The sequence below is a fragment of the Conger conger genome, chromosome 6, assembly GCF_963514075.1.
Source record: "Conger conger chromosome 6, fConCon1.1, whole genome shotgun sequence".
NCBI classification, from domain to species: domain Eukaryota; kingdom Metazoa; phylum Chordata; class Actinopteri; order Anguilliformes; family Congridae; genus Conger; species Conger conger.
Window position 1 is genome coordinate 23,841,686 of NC_083765.1, and position 23,652 is coordinate 23,865,337.

Consider the following 23,652-nt stretch of genomic DNA (forward strand, 5'->3'; position numbering starts at 1 on the left):
CAATGTTCCTGAACTGCAATCCAAGCGGTGTTATTGATGTCTTACGCCGAAGTTGAGGCAGAAGGTCTCCTCCACGTCGTCTCCTTCATAATCCAGCAGCTGCTGCAGACTCCTGCGGAAACGGAAACGGAGCAGACACAAGCTCAACACGCGACTGACACGCAGTAAACACACATCGGACAGACATCAGCAACGCGTGTGACTTAAATACGCTTCACACATCTCACCTCCCAGCTATTTCCCACACAAGTGCGAGGGAGAAAAAATGGATGCCCCAATTCATTAGGGAGAACGCGGCACGTTTAAATAAGTGGCACATGCTTCCCGTAATGTTTATTAGAGCCTGTCAGCATAGCAGAGACTCCTGAGGGCGGTGACACAGCTATTACTGCAGTATATCAGTTTCTACACTGGGAGCGTGCACAATCATATCCTATTCCTGTGTGTGTGTGTGTGTGTGTGTGTGTGTGTGTGTGTGTGTGTTTGTGTTTGTATGCGTGTGTGTGTTAATGAGGGCCACATATAGCTTTCGGAATGCCAGGACCATACCTTCAACCCATTTACATTCTTACAACCCACCCAGTTATGGCGGATGAGTGGATGATGGTAAACTAGAATAATTCCAACAAAAACATGATATATTTTCAGTGTTCGTGGACAGTGCAGTATTTTCGGTGTACAATATAGTATTTTTAATGTTTGGTGTGGACAGTAGTATTCTCAGTGTCAGGTGCACAGTGTTGGATATAGTGTAGTACATTCAGCGTTGGATATGCAGTGTTGAACACAGTGTTCGTGTCAGGACCGGAGGCAGTGCTGTACCTTCCCTCCGTAGGGGACAGCTCCTTCAGGTCGTCCAGGGAAGGGGACACTCCCAGCAGCTTCTTGTAGAGGCCCAGGGGGAAGTGCAGGTCCACCACCGTGGAGTTATAGATGGCCAGGCCGCACACGATCCCGATCAGGTGGAACCAGTTGTGCTCCACAAAACACTGCGGAACAGCACGCAGAAAACCGTCAATCCGGGCATGCCTGTAAAAAAATCACTCACTTGTCCACCACAACGCTGTGTCATTCGCGTTTGTCACCGAGCGCACATCAGAAAATACATCATTATTATTGGGTCAAATACATAATTGTTTTGGATTCAAATAAATTTCTACAATTTTGTCTGGTGTAATGGACCTGATGTTATTATGGAAAAGCCTTTGGCTTTGTGTCCATTTCCTATGGAGTGTTACGATCTTATGCCTTGGCCTTCTGCATATGTCCCAGCCTGTGTGTAAATCTAGCCTGTGTGTAATCCTGATCTGCAGCAATTGAATGTTATATTCTAAGCACAAGCACTTTTGCCACATTTTAAATAATAGACTCAAGTCCTTTTATCTTAACATGTCTCTTGACTCCTCTATTAACAAGGGTGAACCGGGTCGACTTAGAACGGTTACAGAACCAATTAAATTACTGTCAAAAAGTAGAACCCTGTCTTCTGGTCCTCTTGGTTGACTCAGTTGCAGCAGAGATCAATCGAGCACAGAAAATAATCTGATCTAGGACTGGTGCAAATTTCTGAAAATGTATTATAGACTCTCTGGAGACCTTCTGGACAAAGCTATTTCTTCAGAAAGCGTATGCTGGAACTGAGCTGTTTTACTGCAAAACAGAGCCATGTCATTGCAGTGAGCCTCAACTAAATCCTTATTTGTGTTTCTCCAAAATCTCCAAGCGCTTTGAGCTGAATTTCTGCTTAGTCAGAGGAGAAGAGAACGGACATGACACACGCAAACACACACAATGTCCACTGCACTTACGACCCATACGTGACTCATGAACCGAGGCACATGTTTACATTTCACGACAGAACAGAGATTAAGCTTTTGAAATATTGTGGGACATTCCATTCATTAGTTTATCATATTTCTGACAAGGTTTTATAAAGTTGCGAGAGAGCCACAACTCTGTTTTTAAAAAACATTACTTTAAAAGGTTACCGGTTATACATCTCAACTCCTGTGCTGCAGTTGGGCAGTGACTAGGTGTTTTTAATCGGTTCGTGACCCTTTTAAGGATGTCTCCTTTCCTGGAAGGGTGAAGCAGCTCATCGGCAGCACACAGCTCTAGTACACAGACCGGCTCTGTTTACATTTCAGCCCAGCTCAGGCCCAACCACAAACAGGCCCTGAACCGCAAGCTTCACTGCCGCACCCAGCCTGCTGTACCCTGCTGAAACAAACTTGGTTTTGAAACAGCTGGTAGCTGGTTGACCAGTTCAGACCAACTCCATACTCATCATGGCTTGACCAGCTCAATCTATACTTTGAAACAGCTGGTCATAGCTGGATTTTACACCGATAGGTTACCAGGACATGTATTGGAGGCAGAAACTCTGGGGGTTTTCAAGACCAGGCTTGATACGATGCTAGAATACCATCTAGATATAGGTATAGTGTAGGTTGATGAGAAGCTGTAGGTCACTTTTTGAGAATCGGCACAGGTTGGGGTCTGAACTCACCTTGTCGGAAAACCAGAGCAGGTTGGAGTCTGTGTTCTGGGTGAACATTCCATACACCGGATCCATCAGCTCCTTTAGGAGCAGGAGGAAGAACTCCTTGGTCACGCCCCCAGCATCCACTGCCTCTTCTCCGTCGAATATCACCTGAGGAGAACACAGCATTGACCCCGGGAGACCTGATATAACCTGTGTCTTCAACAACAGACCTGAGAAAACCTGTGTCTTCAACAGGAGACCTGATATAACCTGTGTCTTCAACAGGACACCTGACATAGCCCTGCTCTCAGGTAGGTTATATCAGATGTCCTGTCATAAGGGTCCTGGCCCGCAGGACCTGAAGTGCAGTAGCACTGCCTTAGAGAAACACCATTTTAATTATCTCTTCTCTTGTGTTGTTATGCATGTTTCTTGTGGACCCCAAGACTAGCTTGACACTTATGGGGATCCTTAACTAAAATTAAACCTAAACCTGGGGAAAACACCAGGGTGTGTCTTTGAGAGAGAAAGTGTGCATGTGGATATGAGTGTGTTTGTGTGTGTGTGCGTGCATGCGTTTGTGTTCATGTGCGTGTGAGAGAGAGAGCGAGAGAGAGAGAGAGAGAGAGAGAGAGAGAGAGAGAGAGTGTGTGTGTGTGTGTGTGTGTGTATGTATTTGAGTATACATACTGTATGTGTCAGGGGGGGTGATTATGGGCAAGGCCTCTGTTACCTTGAGCGGCTTCTTGAGGTCGACGTCGGAGTAGATAGTGAGTTCCCGCAGGGCGTCGCTCACTAAATGATCCCTCCGGACATGCAGAACCAGGAAAGGGTTCCGCGCCAGCAGGGGTTCCAGCGTCAGCAGCATGAACACGTTGTGCAGGTTCGCCCCGCTGACTGCCATCTGCGCACCGAAACCGCACCGTCACAAACCCACAAACAGCTCAGTCACCCATGCACCCCAAAACAACCCTGTGACACACACACACACACACACACGGTTACCTGCATCTGCAGCTCAGCATCTGTTTGCAGCATGGTGGTCTTCGCCTGGGCGTTCAGAATGAACGGAAATGCGCACAGCGTCACGGAGCTCTACGGGCCAATCAGGGAGACTCTCAGCTCACAAAGACCACTCCCACAAAATATTAATGCAACACCAAAATATCACACCGCTTTGGAATTTACATTACAGTTATTTAGGGAGCCAACTTCACCCACCACTCTTCATCTTACAACTTACAGCTGATTAGACTAAGCTGGGGACAATCCCCCCTGGAGCAATGTGGGGTTAAGGATCTTGCTCAAGGGCCCAACAGCGGCACTGATCTTATTGTGGCTACACTATTGTGGCCAACCTTAGGTCGACAGCGCCTTAGCCACTCGGCTATAGGCTATTGCACCTTAGCCACTAGGCTATAGGCTAGACATCACATACCTGCACCGGTGGGGACCTCATTTTCTGTAGAATCAAAAACAAAAGAGCAAATATTAATAATTCTTGTGACATACTCATTATATATTACATATGAGTTACATGGCCTGAGATCATCTATGATTAGGGCTCTGTTCCATAAAGCAAGATTACTGAGTTAGCAATAACTGCACAGAGTAAAACCCGTAACAGCTCTTTTTACTTCAGTCCATGTTCCAGACTTGGTGGGGGTTCTGGGTTACCTACCCTCCACTCTACTTGTTTCAAAATTCGACTGCTTTTTATGTGTGCAAATATAATAAAATAAAAAACTTGAGCAGTCTGTCCTTACGATTTCAGCCTTGCTGAGGAACCACTTGAGGTAGTCCTCCTGGATATCCACCAGGTTGCTGATGTCGGGAATGTAGAAGCTGTTGTACTCCACGTGCTGGGCCCTCTGATTGACCTATAGCAGCACAAACACAGGGAGCCAACTCCACCCGCCACTCTCCTGCTGTTTCACGCACATCTTTATCCACCATTTTCCTCGCACAAAGCACTAAGCAATGCAGTGCAGTGGCAACCAACTCTCTTCCTCCAGATCTACTGTCCTGTAGGTTTTCACTCAAACCCTAATTTGTTAGGGTTGGAGTGAAAACCTACAGGACAGTAGATCTCCAGGAACAGGGTTGGGCAGTCCTGTTCTTGCTGTTCAATGAAGTGTGCTTTGTTAGGGTTGGAGTGAAAACCTACAGGACAGTAGATCTCCAGGAACAGGGTTGGGCAGCCCTGCTCTTGCTGTTGAATGTGGGGTGCTTTGTTTGGGTTGGAGGGAATCTACAGGACGGTAGATCTCTAGGAACAGGGTTGGGCTCACCTGATGTAGTGGGTACATTCAAAATGGCGGAGGTGTGCCACTCACACATTGCAAAGTCACACCAGCCTATGACCTGTACAGCGGCCAGTAGCTTGTGTCAGGGGAAACAAACACACTGTCTGTTTACTGCAGGGTGGCCTTGGCATGACCGAATTCTGCAGGATAAGCACTCTATGCAGGCAGATGCTGAGCAATCAACACTGGCCTATGTGTGCCTGACCATCTGGGCTTCCTTAGAGGGCACATTTTTTTGCAATGTTATAATAAAACAGCGTGGTTGTTTTGGCTCTTGCTGGATGGTTAAATAAAACAACGTTAGCTGAAGAGAGTGTAATCTATAAAACAACGTAAGCCTTGTATTGTATTTGCACCAAACAGTGTCTAACCTATAAAGAGGTGGTCCTTACTCTTGGTTCCGGAAAGCCAGAGGGTGTGCTAGTTTTTGTTTTCGCCTTAATATCAGCAATCAGACCTTAGAGACTAGACAAGTGGTGAGTAACAAGATAAGCTCGCACATTCTGCCCCTCTCCAGGACCAGGAGTGAGGACCACTGCTATAAAACAACATGTGTGTGACCTTGTGCAACTTCTCCAGGAGTTTGAGGGTGGCGCTGATGTAGCTGTCCACGAACACGGGGATGAGCACGGCCTTCCCGCTGGTCAGCAGGAACACCACGATGCTCTTGTACATCTCCACCAGCCGTGAGAACACACTGCAGTCCATCAGAGACCACCAGTTATCTGAAACACAGGAGCACAACAAACCTGCTCAGGTAATGAACAAGTACTGTCACAAATGCCAATGGTACACTAGCATACAGACATCTAGCATGCAAGGTGCATCAGAAAATTTCAATTTGACATTGGTGCTTTATACATTTTTTGATGTATGAATTTTTTGTGGTATGCAGGTTTTTTCTACCGGATGCCCGACTCAAATAATGTATGCTTGGACAACATGCATTTTAAATGAGTCAGAGACTGGTGAAGGGGAGTTAATGCAACCCATCCTAAAACAGGAAGGGCGTACCGAGGACCTTGCTGGGGTTGGTGTCCAGGCGGAGGATGGCCATGGCCAGGGGAATGGTCAGGGTGATGTAGTACTTGGAGTCCTGGAGGACCGGGCACTCGGACAGGATCAGGTAGATCCGCATGGCCTCTACGTCCGGAGGAGACGGGGGCAGCTGGGGAATCAGGAGGCTCTCGAAACTCTTTGTGGCCTGCAGGAGATTCAGAACAACACCACTTAACCTCAAAAGAGCACGGCCTTCATTTTATAGAACTGAAGAGATTTTCACTGCTTGGTGAAGAGAGCTTGGGGGATGAGAAAGGCCTTCTGTCTGGACATGAAAGGTGGAATTAGGCACACAGAACTCTATGGTATTTTCCTCTGTGTTTGGAGGACAGTGAAGGCATGATTAAACCAAAGACTGTGGAAGAATATGGACCAAGTGCCTGTTACGTCACCCACTGACTATTCATGGACTTGTGAAAAGTGTTTTGAAGCCCAGAAAGTCAAGTTTACTGGCGCCACCATGTTGTAAAATGTGGAGCCTGCACAATATGGAGTGCGGCTCCTCCACTGAGCATGTGAGAGAGAGTGACGTAGTCCACAAAGTATTTCTGTCTTATTCTACTAACAAGATAACTTAAAGAAAATCAGCATATGGGGAGGCATTAGATGAAGGAAAAACACAGATAGCGACTACATTTTCTTGTGGGGGAAAAATTTTTGACTGCAATTGTACCATTGACTTTACATTGAACATGGGTCTGAATGATCTATATTGGAGCCAACCGCAGTGGTGCTAGAAAGCACAGGGTCTCTCAGCATGACCAGGAAATGAGCATCAAAAAAGAAGCTTGGTTTTGGCCACTTGGATTAAACACACAGAGCACTCTATGGTATCGTGATTAAACACACAAAGAACTCTATGGTATGGTGATTTTGCAAGTACAGTACCTGTTCCAGCAGCCTTGAAAATGCGGGCTTCATCAGGGTGTCAAATACCACCTTCACAGATTTCAGATCAATCCCAGGAATTTTGGGGTTGGTTCTGAAGTGTCCATCATCGCTGGGGAGCAAACACATAATCAGCATCTTAAACACAGTAGTACTGTGGGGACAATTGGGTCAAAACAGTAGTTACTGTTCTCTTCTGCATAGAGGACACTGATATGCCAAGAACTTAAGAGAGCTGTTCCCATGAAAGTATGTTTATCTCACATTGAATCAGCAAGGCAGACAAATCCCACAAAGTTGGCAGGAGAATCTGTGTACAGTTCAGGTCTGGGCAGAATTATCACAACACACACATCAGCAGATTAAAACCGGGCACATGGGAATGTGTCGTGTGACTGACTATGGCCCGGCGTTCCACAGGGACACTGTGGGGTCCAGTGTGAAATGTAACCCCAGCCGTGTGAAAACCATGTGACTGGTGTAAATAGAAAGGTAAGAAAGTGGAAGCACTTTCAAATGCTTTCCCCTTCAATCAGTTTAAACAGAGCAGTACAATAAAACACTAAGCTTTTCGGCCAGAGCCTTTTTGTTCAGATTTTTTGTATTTGTACCCCCAGTTCATCTGGTCATTTAACATAACAGCACATAACATACAGGCGAGAACAGGCCATTAAGCCCAGCACTACTTGCCTTTTTCTACCACTAAAGTTTACTTAATGCTTAATTTGCCTGAAAGCTAAATAGTATTTAGCACCGCAAGGCCTTGAAAACCCCAAGTGTTTCTGCCTCCACTCTATGACCTGGCAAGCTATTCCACAGTGTCCACTCTCTGTGTTAAATTTACTGTTTCAAAGTAACTAATTTATTTATGCATCCATGGAGGACCACCTCCCCCATCTGTTGTTGGAACAGTCAGCCGGGGCCTAAATTCTGACCTTAGATCCAGGAAGCTGGCGTTCCAACAGGCAGTTGAAGAAAGGAGCAGGATGATGTCACTAAAAAACAATACAACACAGCACAGCAAAGTCAAAACATTGAGATATTACAGGGAGTACAGGCAAGATGCCATCTTGGAAGGTACACTTTGAAAACAGGACAGTAAATAATCATTCATATTCAAATTATTTATTCGCTTAAAGTTCATGCAGGCAGTTAAGATGGGATCTCCCACAACCACAGTGATCGAGGCGGTATTTGAACGCTCACTTAGTTATACTGGAATCTGAGCCGTCAAGGAGTTTCACCCTCCAGGCATTTAAACTTTCCTGATTAATTACGGAGATGCTTTTTGTGGAATTAATGATGCGGAAGTCTTCGGGGGCAGGAGAGCTCTGTAGAAGGAAAGAGAGATAAAAACCAGTTCAGTTTCACAGTCATTCAAAATGGCTGAAAATATCACCTACACCACATGCATTACGAGACTGCAAGATTTGCATTTCTCCAGACAAATATACAAATTCCCAGTACCCTGTCCAATCAGTGTGTTCCAGAGTTACAAACCTGTTCATCTACCCTAAAGACCCTGTCAGACCATCACACTGGTCTGAGCTTACAGAATACAGTGATGTATTCATTCATATTTAACAAAGAATTGGCCTTTTTGTCAAACTAACCCTCTGATTCATTTTGAAACCCAATTATTTACAGCAATTGTTGAAGCAACTGGCATTCATAGTTACCATTACATGCAATTCATTCTGGAGAAGAAGAAAATGACTAAATATGAAGGGATTACTTTTGTTTGCCCCTGACAGAATGAGAGAGAGGACCCTGCAAGCCAACAATTCCACAGTAGAACCCATTTGGGGAGGATATTTGACCGACTTATAGGAGCAAAACATGCGAAACGACAGGAAACGGTATGAAAATGAAAAATGCACCACGCCTTTATCAATGCCTCGAGGATGATCTGAAAATCACATTGACTTACCTCCCGACTGCAGTACAACAGGAAATTGTGGTCCCCTCCACAATGAATTCTGCTAACACTGCACCTCTCTGTGTCAAGAGCTAGAAAACAGGGAAATAGTTAGCCAATACATATGTACAGTGACACATAACATTGTACATCCAGTCAATTAATACTCTAATCTACATCTAACACTGTAAATACCCAGCAAATATACACATGTACGCATATATACGCAGGCAATTAAAGGTATTTATGCAAGCAGAGTTCCCAAAACGATCCATTACACTGCCAGCCAAGAGAATATGGATCTACGCTTTGTGACTGACTGCTGGGATCTCAAACTTGTTTAAGACTAGTGCACAGAATAGCGTTAGCTAGTGTTCTTCTAAAGAGTACAGGGAGCTGCTGCATATCAATAAGAAATCTTTGTGCAGCAGACTATGTAACTAGCTATGTAACTGAACTAGTCATCATAGCCCACTAAGTTATGAACTACAGTTCAGCTGTTGTTTTGGTTTTCAGGTCACATTTACTTTGGGATTTTGGAACGAAGAGGATCTTGCTCCAGTGGATACGACCGAGTTGTATAAAAGATACAAGAAAATACTTGCCTACTTGTGTTAATGTTCAGGCTCATAACTGACCATGATTAGACTGATATGAGATGAATAAACTTCAAACAAATTATTAACTCATATACAGGGGCCTCCTACTGGAGGTGGTGATTCTAGCCAATGAGAGAGAGAGAGAGAGAGAGAGAGAGAGAGAGAGAGAGAGAGAGAGAGAGAGAGAGAGAGAGAGAGAGAGAGAGAGAGAGAGAGAGAGAGAGAGAGAGAGAGAGAGAGAGAGAGAGAGAGAGAGAGAGAGAGAGAGGAGAGAGAGAGAGAGAGAGAGAGAAAAAAAGAGAGAGAAAGAGGTGGAAAGTCCAGGGGTCAGAAAATTCTGCCAAGTGTTTCTCAGCCACAAACTCAGCCACCTCATTTCACTTAGTCGTGTCTCCTGTCTGATGATTTGTGCCAATTCGCTAATTCGGGTGATTGGAACAAAATACTGCATTTACTTAATGAACCAGGATTTTCCACCTCTGGTGAAGCTCACCTCTCACACTTCACACATGCAGTGTCACCTTAAACACCATTATCCATAAAACATCCCCAAATTAGAGCAGTCTCTGCCACTAAAGCTCCTGCCAAACACAATATCCCCCCTACAGGTGTCCTCCTCCAGTCAGTAATCTTACACAGAAGATTTGGCATTTTAATCCACTGTTAGGCAATCTACAGTGACTGACGTCTGGAATGGAGGATACTTATGTGGTGAAGTCCAATACAGCTTCATCATACAGACTCATCCGGTTATTAAATTCCTCCTGATGGTTATAAAGGCAAACACAAGTCTCAATAAGTAAAGTGTATTTATGTAGCACTTTCCAAAGACAAGTTCACAGAAGCATAAACATATAATAAGTGAAAAATAGTTAATTTTGCATGTAGCTGTTTTGGGACCACGTAAATATCCTGCACGTCGCGTCAGGTACCGTGCAATTGTCCTGTAAAAGGGTTCAGGCACAAATGCAATCCCATAAAACTTGGCATACTTTACAGACAAGCCACTTAAACTCCAAATTCCCTCTCCCCTGCAGCAAAGCGGTCCGAACAGGTTCAGACAGACGGGAATGTGGAGGACGGGAATGTTCCCTCTCATTTGTACCATTAGCTGAATGTCTCCAAGGAAAAACACGCCTGCCGACGTCCCTGAACATGGCTGTCCAGGACCTCCCGAGTGCACCATTCTGACTTCCTAAAAAAAAGCATTCGGAAGACTTCTCATATCCTACCGCTCAGGTCCAGTGTTCAACACAGTTGGATAAAATACATTTCACCCTAGAAGCTAAGGCTCATGACTTGGACCCGGAAGGTTGGACCCCTCATAAATTAAGTACGCACAAAGTAACAGATAGTGGAAGTACACATATAGGGCGGCCTGTAGAGTAGTGGTTAAGGTACATGACTGGGACCCGCAAGGTCCCCGGTGTAGCCACAATAAGATCCGCACAGCCGTTGGGCCCTTGAGCAAGGCCCTTAACCCTGCATTGCTCCAGGGGAGGATTGTCTCCTGCTTAGTCTAATCAACTGTATGTCGTTCTGGATAAGAGCGTTTGCCAAATGCCAATAATGTAATGTAATGTAAAGTAATTTTGGCACCAGGCAGAGAATGCCAGCCAGCCAACCAAACGGGAGTGTGCAGGCAGCAGGGTGGTCACCTGACCGTCGGGGACTTCCTATGTGGGTGACAGGAAGTGGGCTCTGTGCGTTGCCCTTGTTTCCTGTGCCCAGCTGCCCTTTGCTGTTGCAGCCGAAAGCGTAGACCAGCCCAGAGGAAGGCACGAAGGCGAGGGTGTGGCTTCTGCAGGGGAGACCCAACACAAACACAGCTCCATCAGCAGGACGACTAAATGCACTGGACAGGGCAATGAGACCAGAGCTTAGAATGCAAACACATACCAGGCCAAAACATCATTTCCATATGCCTATGCGAAAGGTCCCAGTGGGAGGTGGGGGGGTAGGGGGACTGGGTCTATCCCAGCATGCATTGAGCAAGAGGCAGTAATGCACCCAGGACAGGTTGCCAATCCATCACAGGGGTGCAATTAATATACAGCAAACTAAATTTGTTTCATGGTTATACAGAAGCAGAGAATATCCCCTTTGTTTGCAGGGAGCAGGGGCAAAGGATAACTTGAGATCAGCTGTGTTTACTGCCAGCGGCCCTGTGAAGAGTGGGCTTTTTGGAATGTTTTTTCCAGGCCAGTGTTCCAGAACTCAATTACCAGTAGTCATTGTGACATCAGCATTAGAATGTGCAGTTAATAGCATGTCTGAGCTGGCTTCCACAGCTGGTCTACTAAAGGGGTGCAGAGTGTGGCAGAGAAAGCGAGTGGACTCCTCTCTTCAGCGACGGATTCTGTATTGTGCCGGGGCCCGGGGCCTACAGTACCTGCCGCAGGCGATCTGGGAGACCTCGCTGCCCATCAGCTCCAGGACCCGGCGAGGCAGAAGCTCGTTGTTGGTGGAGTCGTGCCCCAGCTGTCCCTGCGATCCGTCCCCAAACGTGAACAGGCCCCCGTCCTGCCAGAGACAGACAGGAGAGAAGGGGACCCAGATGTAGCCACAATAAGATCCGCACAGCTCTTGAGCAGAGTCCTTGACCCTGCATTGCTCTAGAGGGGATTGTCCCCTGCTCAGTTTAATCAACTGGAAGTCGCTTTGGATAAAGGCATCAGCTAAATAAATTATTATTATTATTATTATTTCCTTATTCATATAAAGGCCCTGGATGGCATTCAAATGAGCAGAAGAACTTAGCGCTTAGAGAGAGAATACAAAGCAAAAAAAGAAGAGTGCCACAATGTGAACTCAAAGAAGAGGCTTTACACTCTTTCTCCCCAGCAGACACGGCAGATCTTATTTATGGGTGTGGAATATCAGATATGGATGTAAATGTAACTTCATTATTCATCATTTCATTTCTAATTTCAAATCCAATGTGCGGGAGTATAGAGCCAAAAGAAGAGAAATCGTCCTACTGTCCAATTACTTACGTTTTGTATACAGCGGAGTCCATATCTGAGCATACCTTTGTCAGGGCGGCCGTGTGCTCCTCCCCACAGCTGATGTAAACAACCTTCTGTGTCCTCAGGAACTTTATATGGCAGGGGACGGCCCGGTCTGAGGAGAGGGGCAGACAAACGGACACGTTTCACTCTCAGCTGCAAGCCTCCCACACCCCCAGCTCCTAATACAGCAGCCCACCAACAGAGACCACCATGTACATGATCAACCGTTCAGCCAATCGATTATGAACTGCTGAGCTGATCGATGATCAACCACTGAGCCGATCCGATGATTAACTGCTTTAACATGCAGCTGAACGCCCTTCCAATTGTAAATGAATAGTGACTTCATGCAATGATTACTTCTGACAATGCAACGTTAACTGCATATACACAAGTTTCCTCTTTCTAAAAAACCAGACCCAAGAGTGCCATATGGCATGATCGACCTTTTACCTTTTCAACCAATCAAAATGACTGCTATACTATAGTTTTGAGCCCCTATTAAAATTTGACTAAATTCAAAGATTCAAACCAGGGATTCAAACCAAGGACCTCCTCACAGTGCGGCGACAGTGCTGTCCACTGACTGGTCAAAGCTGGCAGGAAGGTGACAGTAACGCCAATAACCACGCATTACAACAGTGGTATACAGAAGAGTATCTCTGTACACACAACACGTCATAGGCTTAGTGGATAGGCTACAGCAGCAGAAGACCAAGAAGTCAAAAAAAATAAATAAAGTGGTCACTGAGTGTATAGTTAAGTATGTACCGCCACTGCCACTTTGTACCGCCCAACATTGAGGCGGTGAAGGCTTTGACCTCTGACCTTGCTCGTCGTTAAGGCCCAGCTGTCCCGCGCTGTTCTTGCCCCAGCCAAACACGGCTCCAGAGAGGGAGAGGGCGAAGCTGTGGTCCCCCCCTGCGGTGATCTGGGCCAGGGGGATCCCCGACAGGGACTTCAGGGGCTGGGGGGACAGACAGCACGGTCTGCCCTTCCCCAAACCCAGCTGGCCACTGGCGTTCTGACCCCACGTGAACAGCTGTCCATCTGAGGAGAGCACAGTGCAGTATCTCACAGCGTATCCCTGTGCCTGTACGAAACTTGACATCACAACGTCAACTCCCAGCCATTCTTCAGGGTGAGCTCGGTTAGGAGAACGAGGCATAAATGGAAGGATAAATACCGCACAGATATTAGGAGGTATTTTTTCACACAGTAATCACTGTGTGGAGTAGCTTGTCAGGTCATATAGCAGAGGGGTTTTTCCAAGACCAGGCTTGATACAGTGCAAGATACTATTTAGCTTTTAGGCAAATAAGCATTAGGAACACTTTAGTGGTAGGAAAAATGCAAGCATGGCTGGGCTGAATAGCCTGTTCTCATAATTATGTTAGGTTATGTTATGTTATCATTATCATGACAAATGCACAATGTCAAATCATATCTGAACACACAAACATAAGCTCATATCATGTCTATTTAAATGCATAACCGTATATCATATCTTTATGCATATTCCAGACCTCATATCATTATCATTAAAAATGCATAACCTCAAATCATATCTGAACACACAAACATAATCTCATATCATGTCTATTTAAATGCATAACCTTATATCAGTGGTCCTCACTCCAGGTCCTGGAGAGCCGCAGGGTGTTTTTGCCTTAATATCAGACCCAAGAAATCAGGTGAGGTGTATTAAATGTGTACTTAACTGCTTTAATTGATCTATTAAGTGCTGAGTAACAACAAAAGCCAGCACACCCTGCAGCTCTCCAGCACCAGGAGTGAGGACCACTGCGTTATATCATATGTTTATGCATATACAAGACCTCATATTCTTACCAAAAAAAAAAAAGCATAAACTCAAATCATATCTGAACGCATATACAGAAGCTCCTCATGATGATTTAAGACGCATTACCTCACCTGAAAATGAGCAGTATATTGGAGTGGTCATACAGAATCATATTGACATTTATATTACATCAGAGAAAATCAGCACCATTTCCTACCTTTAGAAAGTGCTATACAGTGTTGGTTGCCACACATGACTTGAGAAATTCGATGTTCACACAGCTTTTTAATCAACCTAAAAGTTTGAAAGAGAAAATGACTCCATTTGTTCAAAAACACAAAACAAGTACAAAACTGGGTCTCCTAGCTCTATTTAAAGAGATTGAGAAAGAGGTGAGAAATCACAAAAACAACAATAAAACATGCAGAATCAACAAAATAATGCACTTCAGTCCATATGCCATACTCTATGTTATGTTAGATATGACAGGGGAAGCCTGTAGCCTTGTGGCTAAGGTGCTTAACTGGGACCTAGAAGGTTGGTGATTGAAGCCCAGGAGTAGCCACAATAAGATCTGTGCAGCTGTCGGGCCCTTGAGCAAGGCCCTTAACCCCACATAGCTCCTGGGGGGATTAGCCCTTTCTTAGTCTAATCAGCTGTAAGTCATTTTGATGAAAGTGTCAGCTAAATAACATTTAAATTGTAATTTATTATTTATTATTAATTTATATGAAGGAAGCCTCCATGGAGGTCTTGACTGGCAGTGTTGTTGAATAAAGCTCAATATTTTAGTCAAATGTGATTATGAGTATAATAAAATGTGGTATTCATTAACAGAGAGGTCCACTGTTTGCAACGGGAGACAGGAAGGTTTACAGCACAGCAGGCCATTGTAACAGGGGCATGATGCCATATTGGATTGGATCTTTTTGTGCGGAGATACATTCAGATCAGAGGCTGTGATGTAACCTCCACAGGATAACAATGATGAGTTTACACACCGGACTATGACTAGATGCCACGGGTAAAACAAAATAAACTCTGCAACACAGTCGACTGCAGTGCTTGCAGTTCATTGATTAAAATCCCTGCTGTAAAATCCAGCTATGCCAGTTTCACCAGCTTGAAAATGTAGCTGGTCAAGCTGGTCAAGAAGCTGATCTAGCTGGGTATGAGCTGGGCAGCTAGTGCTGCTAGCATGTCTGAACTGAGCTGTTTCAAAACATTGCTTGAGCTGGTCAAAACATGCATTGTTGGGAGCTGGTCTGAGCTGCTGGTCAATCAGCTACCAGCTGTTTCAAAACCTAGCTTGTTTTTTCAGCAGGGATGACCTTGTTTTGGACATCTCTGTCCTTTGTCAGGAGACAAGGCTCTGCACAGAACAGAGATATAATTTTCACCAATGAAGTCACAAGCACAGACAGTCACAGTGTTGCAGAATTTTTTTGTTTTATTGTAACCTGCACAGGTGAAATGTATGCTGGGACTGACCCCACTCACCTGTGAGTTCTAAAGCCTGATTTACACTTTGTCAAAAGTAACGTATGATGAGAATTTGTAGAATTTTGTTATGCAGCAGACAATATGTCATACTTTGTTGTGCAATGTCAATTTGGTGGAATCGGCCAGATGGAAAACCGAAAGTCATTGTCATAGACACTTCTTTAAAAAATAATAATAATAATAATAAATAAAAAAATAATAAAATAAATATATAAAAACACTTTCAGGAGATGGGCTGTCAGAAGTCTCCTTCCCAGAGAGACAACGGAACCCTCATCACAGATCTTCACCGAAGTATAAACACAAAACGTTGTGCGAAACTCTCATTTTTGTCCTGTGACGTTTGTTGCAAGACTTCTGTGATAAAGCATGAATCAGGCTGAACTCTGAAACCTGCATGTTGTCTGTGCAGAAACGGGCGTCGGCTCACCTGGGTATCCTGACCACCTCCTCTGTCGTCCCCAGGCCCAGCTGCCCCCCGCCGCCGGCCCCCCAGGTGAACACCTGGCCCTGCTCATTCACCGCCACCGAGTGGGCCAGCCCACAGGCCACTCCCGAAATCTTCTGGGCGTCCAGAGCCCCCACCAGCTCTGAGAGGGGGGGGCAAACACACCCACCTCAGCTCCCTTTAATTACACAACCGGACAAAAATGGTCAGAGATGGGTGCTTGCCAACGTGGAGAGTAGTAATTGGTGGATACATTCTAATGGGAGTGACCAAGGAATGTCAATAAAGACGGATGTATCATGAAGTTTCATTCGAGATCTCTTGGACTGCCCTTGAGAAGCTCTCACTGTGTACACTGGTAAATAAATAGTCGCTGATTGGACCTGCTGTGGCCGTCTCATGTCTTGGGGTTCCTGAGTCTGGGAGTGGAGTGGAGTTCCTGGGGCCTTGGTCACCACATCACACGCCAAACGTTTACACCCTTCCACAAGGCTCACCCAAAAAACACAACACTGCCCTGCGCCAAGTGTGGCTCTCAGCCTCTCGTTCTAACAGGTGTCCCGGCGCTCTGTGTTCCACTGTTACCATGGAAACCCTCTACCGAGCCTGACAGGTTCTGTATCAGAGCCACAGACTAGTCCACAGTACCCAGATGGCCAGCTCTTGAGTCGCTTCCGTCTTGGCTCTGGCCAACCTGCGTACTGATGGCAGAGTACTGCGTACTGAGGATGGCAGAGCTGAAACGTCTGTGCTAGATGTCCATTCTGCATTTGTAAAAAAATAAAATAAAAAAATAGCATAATTCAACTTTAACAGCCTGAAAATTAATTTTAGAGTGCGAATGATTTAAATGGTAAACGGACTGCATTTATATAGAGATTTTATCTGAAGCGCTTTACAATTGGTGCCTCTCATTCACCTATTCCCACACACTCACACACCAACGGCGATAGGCTCCCATGCAAGGCAGCATTCAGGTTGTCAGGAGATACTGGGGGTTAGATGTCTTGCTCAGGGACACTTTGACACGCCCAGAGTGGGGATTCGAACCGACAACCTTCCGACTGCCAGACGACAGATCTTTTTTTATGCGGTCAACACTTGTTACATGAATAACAGACTTCCTGAGTCAAAACTGAAGAGCCAGGTGCAGGTCAACCATTTTTTTGTATCCATTTTTTTGTATTTTCAAACTGTTTTTGGGCAAGTATTTATGTGAGAATGATAAAATACTTTCAAATGCTTACCTGTAATGCCATTAGAGTACATCTAAAGAAAGTTCTGGAAATAGCGCCTCCGCACGCAGCCTGCCTTTTCCCTGGGATTACAGGATCTATGCTAAGAGCCAGGAGTAATGCGCAGTAAAGCTGTCCCCTCCTGCTCCGTTACAGCATGCGTCAGACTGCCAGTCTGTGTGAATATCCACAATCCTCATCTCATTTCACACACAGACACCACATCTTTATCGAGCATGCTCTCAAACTGGCTTCTGAGCAAGGCTACACTAATCCATCTGCGCAGGTTTGATGTTTAATTCACTGGTTAATTAATAAATGAAAAGGGAAACCCACAAACAAGATAATAAGGACCTAAAATTGTATGAAACAAATTACTGTGTTCATTTGAAGATCTTTTTACATTACATTACATGTAATTTGGCTGACACTTTTATCCAAAGCGACTTGCAGTTGATTAGACTAAGCAGGAGACAATTTCCTGGAGCAATGCAGGGTTAAGGGCCTTGCTCAACAGCTGTGATTTTATTGGGGCTACACCGGGGATCAAACCACCAACCTTGAGGGTCCCAGTCATGTACCTTAACTACTACGCTACAGGCTGCCCTATCTTTATGAGACAACCTTCCGGTCAGAGAATTTGCCCTACTGTTAAGACCCATCCACAGTTATAGTTTTTGGTGTGGACAAGCCGTTATTGATATGAGTCATACAGCAGTGCATTGTGGGTATGTGTTGATCTCGTACCTGGGGTGCCTCCTGGCTTGTCGGTGCCCAGCTGCCCACAGCTATTGGAGCCACAGGTGTACACACTCCCATCATGCAACAGGAAGAGGGAGTGGCGGTGTCCGCAGGCCACCTCCCTCAGTCCGCGGCCGGTGAAGACGCGGCAGGTTCGCGGCTGCGGGACCGAGCCTTCGCCCTCGCCCAGGCCCAGCTGCCCATCCGCCGTGCTGCCCCAGCACCACAACATCGCCCCGCAGTGCCTCCTCACACCACACGGGGGCGTCGGCTCAGCTCGCATCCGCACGGGACTCTGCCGGGAGACGGACGTCAGTTTGTGAGTTTCAGTTTGATCAGTTTGATACTTTCATTTTGTCCACCTGGCTGGAAATCCCCTCCATCTCCACACACAGCGGGTCAGGTGTGCCAAGTATTCCGGCACAAAATGGCCGCTGTGCGTCACCCAGGTGGAAAGTACACATCTCTCAGGTGAGCTCCCCCACCCTCACTGTTAAAAGCAAAATCCAAAATGCTTTTCATAAAATTACCTTTTCTGACATTTTGACAAAGAATTGTGTCATAAATATGTTGTTTATAGAGCAATTTGATAGGATTTTGATATTGTACATTCAGAGTACTTTTAGGGTGTCTGTCATAGTGCATCTTGGTTTCGGTTTCGCTGTGTTAGGACGTGATAGCTTTGAAGCTCAATATCAGAACTAGTCAAGATGCAGACAGACCCTTATAATTCCAAGGTCATGAATTGTTATTACATTGTGAGAATGAAAGTGCTGAAGTGGTGATGTGCTATATAAAGACAGAGAACCTGGAGCACATTTAAATAAAACCCTGCCCTGGTAATCCTGCTTAAGTAATGCCACGGTCTCCTGCCTACCCACAATCCCCTGGACCCAGTCCAAGCAATGGCTAAACAAGGGAGACAAGGTGAACAGCCCAGACAACCTGGGGGCAAACGGCTTTTCATGGTGATCAGAAACAACCAGTACAACATGACCCAACCAGTACAACACCACCCAGCTTAATCAGAACTAACCAAGACAACATGAGCCAGCTCTATCAGAACCAACCAGTACAAAATGACCCAGGTCTATCGGAACCAGTCAATACAACGTCACCTAGCTCTACCAGAACACAACATGGGGGGGTGACATTATCTTAGGAGCTAAGAGTGCTCGTCTGAATGTTTCTGATTCGATCTCCCAGCCTGGGTGTGTCAAAGTGTTCCTGAGCAAGACACCAAACCCCCAATTGCTCTCGACGATGTCGTACCATTGACAATATAATCCATCAGAACCCAAAAATATAATACCACCTCTCACAGGTATACCTCTGCCATACCTAGAGCTGTGCAAAAAATATTGATAAGCAATGCCTTTTGATCCATACAGTGATTGGTACGTTGATACGTTTACAGATTCTAAAATTAAACTCTCCATGAAACATGCACATTTGCCTCATCAATGTTGTCCTATGTTAAGGCATAAGGATTCATTGTGAGCTGGATTAATATTTTCAATATGTTATGACTTATAACGCTGAGAATCTATAAAGTAATTAGTACATACTTTATCTACAAAAATCATAGAAAACTGAAATTATTTTAGTTATGTTCAAAAAATGGCTGATGCAATCCTCATGTGGGCTCCAGACATACAGTACTGTAGATCAGGAAGGACCACCCCTGACCTACACACAGATCGTTCTATAAGCATCTTAGAATGGCTTCAGAATAAACATTATAGAGATCCGAAAAACCTCACTCTTGTATGAACGGTGAATGTCAGAAAGGCAGAGTCTCTGACCTCCTTCAAGCGCAGACTGAAGATCCATCTCTTCAGGCTACACCTTTCCCTCCCCAACTCACAATCACTGTGATTAGCCTTAGACCATAATGGTACTTATGTATAGATATTGTTACTTGTATAGGTATTGTTGTTTTATTGACTGTTGTTGTATTCTAGCTGCCAACAGTGGTATGCTAGTTTGAAAGCTGATTGTACTCTTCAAGGGTTCTGAATTTCTGTATGTTTACACTAGGACTGGGACTGTACTGTCCTCTCAGGTCTACTTTTGCACTTGTTCTTGTGATTGATTTGCACTTTGTTGTACGTCGCTCTGGATAAGAGCGTCTGCTAAATGCCACGTAATGTAATGTAATGTAAAACACATTCATTCACGTGAAAATAATGTCCATTGTGTGAAAATATATGTCGGGCATGACCACCTTCACACAGAGAGATTTCTCAAAGGATCAAATACGTTCAGTGGTTGGCCTGTTCTTCTGCGGTTTCTTGAATCCACCTCCACAGGAACATGTTATGTCACCTGTGACACAACTGAAATGAGGCAGAAACACTGGGAGTTTTCAAGACCAGGCTTGATACAGTGATAGGTACGATTCAGCTTTTAGGCAAACTAAGCAGTAGGTACACTTTAGTGGTAGGAAAAGTCGAGGATATTATTAACAAACATATTATTATCAATGCCATGCCGAAGGGCCACTCGAAGGCATTTTGCCAGGAAAAAATGCATTTGCATTAAGAATTGCTTTGCTCAACAAAAAGGCCCAAAATAATAAGCTTTCACCTGTTCCCACTGACACCTTGGCATAAGAGTCTGCTACCGTATCATTGCATCTCCCACAATACTTTTGTGAAGTTCTACAGGAAACATCCTACAAGAATGTAATTAATTCCCGTATGCCAACAGGAAATGCTTTGTTTACACAAACAATGGAGTATTGTATCACTACAGAAAACATCTTACTGTAAAGTGTAATTAACTTTTGCAGTTCTACAGGAAACAGCTCGAAGGAAATCAATTAATAAATGAATGTATGTTTTTTAATTGGTGGTTAGCAGTTGCTCACGTACACACCCACATAATGGATGCATGTTGCAGTTCCCTGCCATCTCAACACTCACTCAGTACGGAACCCAACAGCGTGCAGTGAATTGGCACGATGTGTTGAGCCTACTTGAAATCTGTTCGCGGCTCTTACTGTAGGTGCTCTTCAGTTATTGTATTATAAAAATTATCACTGCACCGAGCCACCTGACACATAACACTATAATGGGTGTTAACAAGGTAGACATGCCGTAAAAGCAGCACATGCTTCAAGTCAAGAATTACAGCAAATTCAAATTCAATGGCGATGAGCTAGGCCTATATCACACTAAAAGTTGTATGTAGGAGGGTTTCATTGAAAGGCATTTGATATATTTATCAAATGTGGTTGTTTTTATTTTTTCACCCTCCAAATCTAACCTAGCACCTATTACAGATGGAAATATTAGTGTTATTGTTATTAGAATGACAAGAAAAACCTCAAATTCGTGTTGCGATGAGGGCATTTTCTTCCTAGTAGCACAATAACCTGCCAACTGTAACCTCCAAAACATACTCGCAGGCCAGAACTCACAGCTATTAAAGAAAACAATTGGAAGGCTACGGTTTAGTTAAGTTATTGTGGGAACGGGGCTGCTAGACGAACCCTGTGGTTTAGCACTCGGCGTTCCCTCCCTCAGGATGCTAGGCCAGTTGTTCATCAGGATAGATTAAATGTTTTCAGTGTTGTAATACAGCGAACAGTTACTTGCAGCTGTTGCTCTGGTGAAATGCGTTTGCCTCAATGTCATGAGGCATGAGTCATCAGGATAGAAAGCCAATAGGATCTTCCAAACGAATCAACACAAAGCCTACATGTTATTATATCATTAGTTTGTGCATCTCTGGAATGAGTGAGGTAACATTTTATTTGACATACCAATTACAGAGCGGTATTCGGAAAGTAATTTGTATTGCGTCTTAGGACCTAACATAAACACAACGCTTGATGAACAGTTTAGCAATCATGACGCTTTTTAACAGTGCATGCCATCAAAAAACACACCTCGCTGAGTAAAGAGTCCATGCACTACACGGAAATCTGATTAGCTAGTATTGGTCAGGCGACATAAAACGTCACTGGTAGCTAGCCAGTTTAGCGAACACGATCCTCGAGTCCCAAAGATTTGCCTTTAACTTCTCACCTCGAATGAATGCAAACATCAAAGAAATCTGTGATCTAGATGAATCCAGATCCACGCAGAACGTCTTTCTGTTAACACAGCTAACGTTAATTAGATTATAGCTAGCTAGCTATAATCTATCTAGCAGGTCGTGAAAGTTCTGTATCTATGCATTAGTCAATTAGATTGACAAGCTTGCAATGACAGCTGTGCAATGTTAAATTCACATTTCTAATAGCAAACCTTATCTACGTAAATTTCATGTAACGTTAGACTAGCAATGTCTGCGCAACTTTCGATTAACAACCCACGACGTATCAATATCGGTGCAACTGTCATGATAGGACTAACGAAAGCTAACTACCAGCTAGCTACATCATTTCCATCTCTCTGAACCTAATTTAACGACCTTGAGCTAGTTTCTCATATAAACTATTCCTGCTGACTAACTCGGCAGTTAGCTAGGTAATATTTACAGCTGCTACATAAATCTAGCTGGCTAGTTAGTTCTCGTAGTACCGACGTAGCTAATTTAGCTAGCAATCAACGCCCACGTCATTTCAAAACTACTGTTAGAGAGGGACACGATCGGTGAATTGGTCGGTATTGACATATAACTAAACTACCTACATCACAGCCATATTGCACGTTAGCTTGCAAGCTACGATAGCTAGCTGTTAGCTCTAAGCTGGGACAGTAGCTAAGTTAGTTACCCCTTAACGTTAGCCAGTTAGCATCCTAGCCAGCTGGAGAGACGTCTTGCTTGCCTTTTCCTCTCACTACATGCAAATTCGTGATGAACAGGTTGACGCTCTCATACACATATTCATCGAAGAGACTTAAAAACAACGCGATCTGCTTTTAAGGACGTTACCTGTATATAGGCATTTCTTGATTCTTCAAAACACACTTGACAACGCTTGACAATAACCAGGAAGTTATGATACAGATTATCGCTGTCGTCACTGATCACATGATCACGCTGTCAAGGTTTGAGTGAGACCACACCACCGCTGCCTACCTACACGTTCTAAAGCAGGGGTGTCCAATCTTATCCAGAAAGGGCCGGTGTGTGTGCAGGTTGTTGTTTTAGCACAGGACTAAGACAGCTGATTCTACTCATCAAGGTCTTGATTAAAGACCACGATTAGTTCATTAGTATAATCAGGTGTGTTACTGCTGGGTTAAAACAAAAACCTGCACCCACGCCAGCCCTTTCTGGATAAGATTGGACACCCCTGTTCAAAAGGATTTATACATCTCATGCTGCTTAGCCTTGTGAATGGGAGTTTTCTGCATTTCGCATTTTGCATACTGTATCCATAAGGCATTTGTGGAGTGTGGGTACTGTGTATTTTAACAACATAGCAATTTGTCCCTCCCATTAGATAAGAATCTGCAAACATATTACACATTTGATTTACTGACTAAATATTTACTGAAAATAGCAGCATGTGAACATTGTGAATGTTTGATGATGACATGTCCGCTTTGGGTGCCACCTCTGTGTTGTCATTGTGACTGTAAGGGTTTTTCCACATCAGGTGCGGCAAACTTCTTCAAACACAAAAACAAATGATGTATTGTGTATGAAACAGAACAGCTGCAGGCACACGTGCTACTTTAGGACAGTGTCTGTGTG

General features: G+C 44.5%; 1 protein-coding gene across 9 annotated transcripts in view; it reads right to left on the bottom strand.

Moving 5' to 3' along the window:
* The window catches only part of herc3 (HECT and RLD domain containing E3 ubiquitin protein ligase 3), a 28,102-nt gene extending 5,004 nt beyond the window's left edge, over positions 1-23,098 (bottom strand). For 2 of the 9 annotated variants that reach the window (XM_061246058.1, XM_061246054.1), the window contains exons 1-22: positions 22,885-23,082; positions 18,004-18,292; positions 16,004-16,163; positions 14,288-14,364; positions 13,095-13,316; positions 12,287-12,378; positions 11,648-11,778; positions 10,914-11,056; positions 10,361-10,450; positions 8,669-8,748; positions 7,945-8,069; positions 7,674-7,733; positions 6,739-6,850; positions 5,806-5,995; positions 5,353-5,516; positions 4,252-4,365; positions 3,924-3,947; positions 3,491-3,580; positions 3,219-3,389; positions 2,510-2,653; positions 823-989; positions 46-112 (exon numbers count right to left, since the gene is read on the bottom strand). In XM_061246058.1, the coding sequence (XP_061102042.1) occupies positions 46-112; positions 823-989; positions 2,510-2,653; positions 3,219-3,389; positions 3,491-3,580; positions 3,924-3,947; positions 4,252-4,365; positions 5,353-5,516; positions 5,806-5,995; positions 6,739-6,850; positions 7,674-7,733; positions 7,945-8,069; positions 8,669-8,748; positions 10,361-10,450; positions 10,914-11,056; positions 11,648-11,778; positions 12,287-12,378; positions 13,095-13,316; positions 14,288-14,364; positions 16,004-16,163; positions 18,004-18,280 (2,700 nt within the window). In that variant the 5' untranslated portion in view covers positions 18,281-18,292; positions 22,885-23,082. The other 7 variants (XM_061246055.1, XM_061246056.1, XM_061246057.1 and 4 more) reach the window with 7 other exon arrangements.
* Positions 23,099-23,652: the final 554 nt, after the last annotated feature.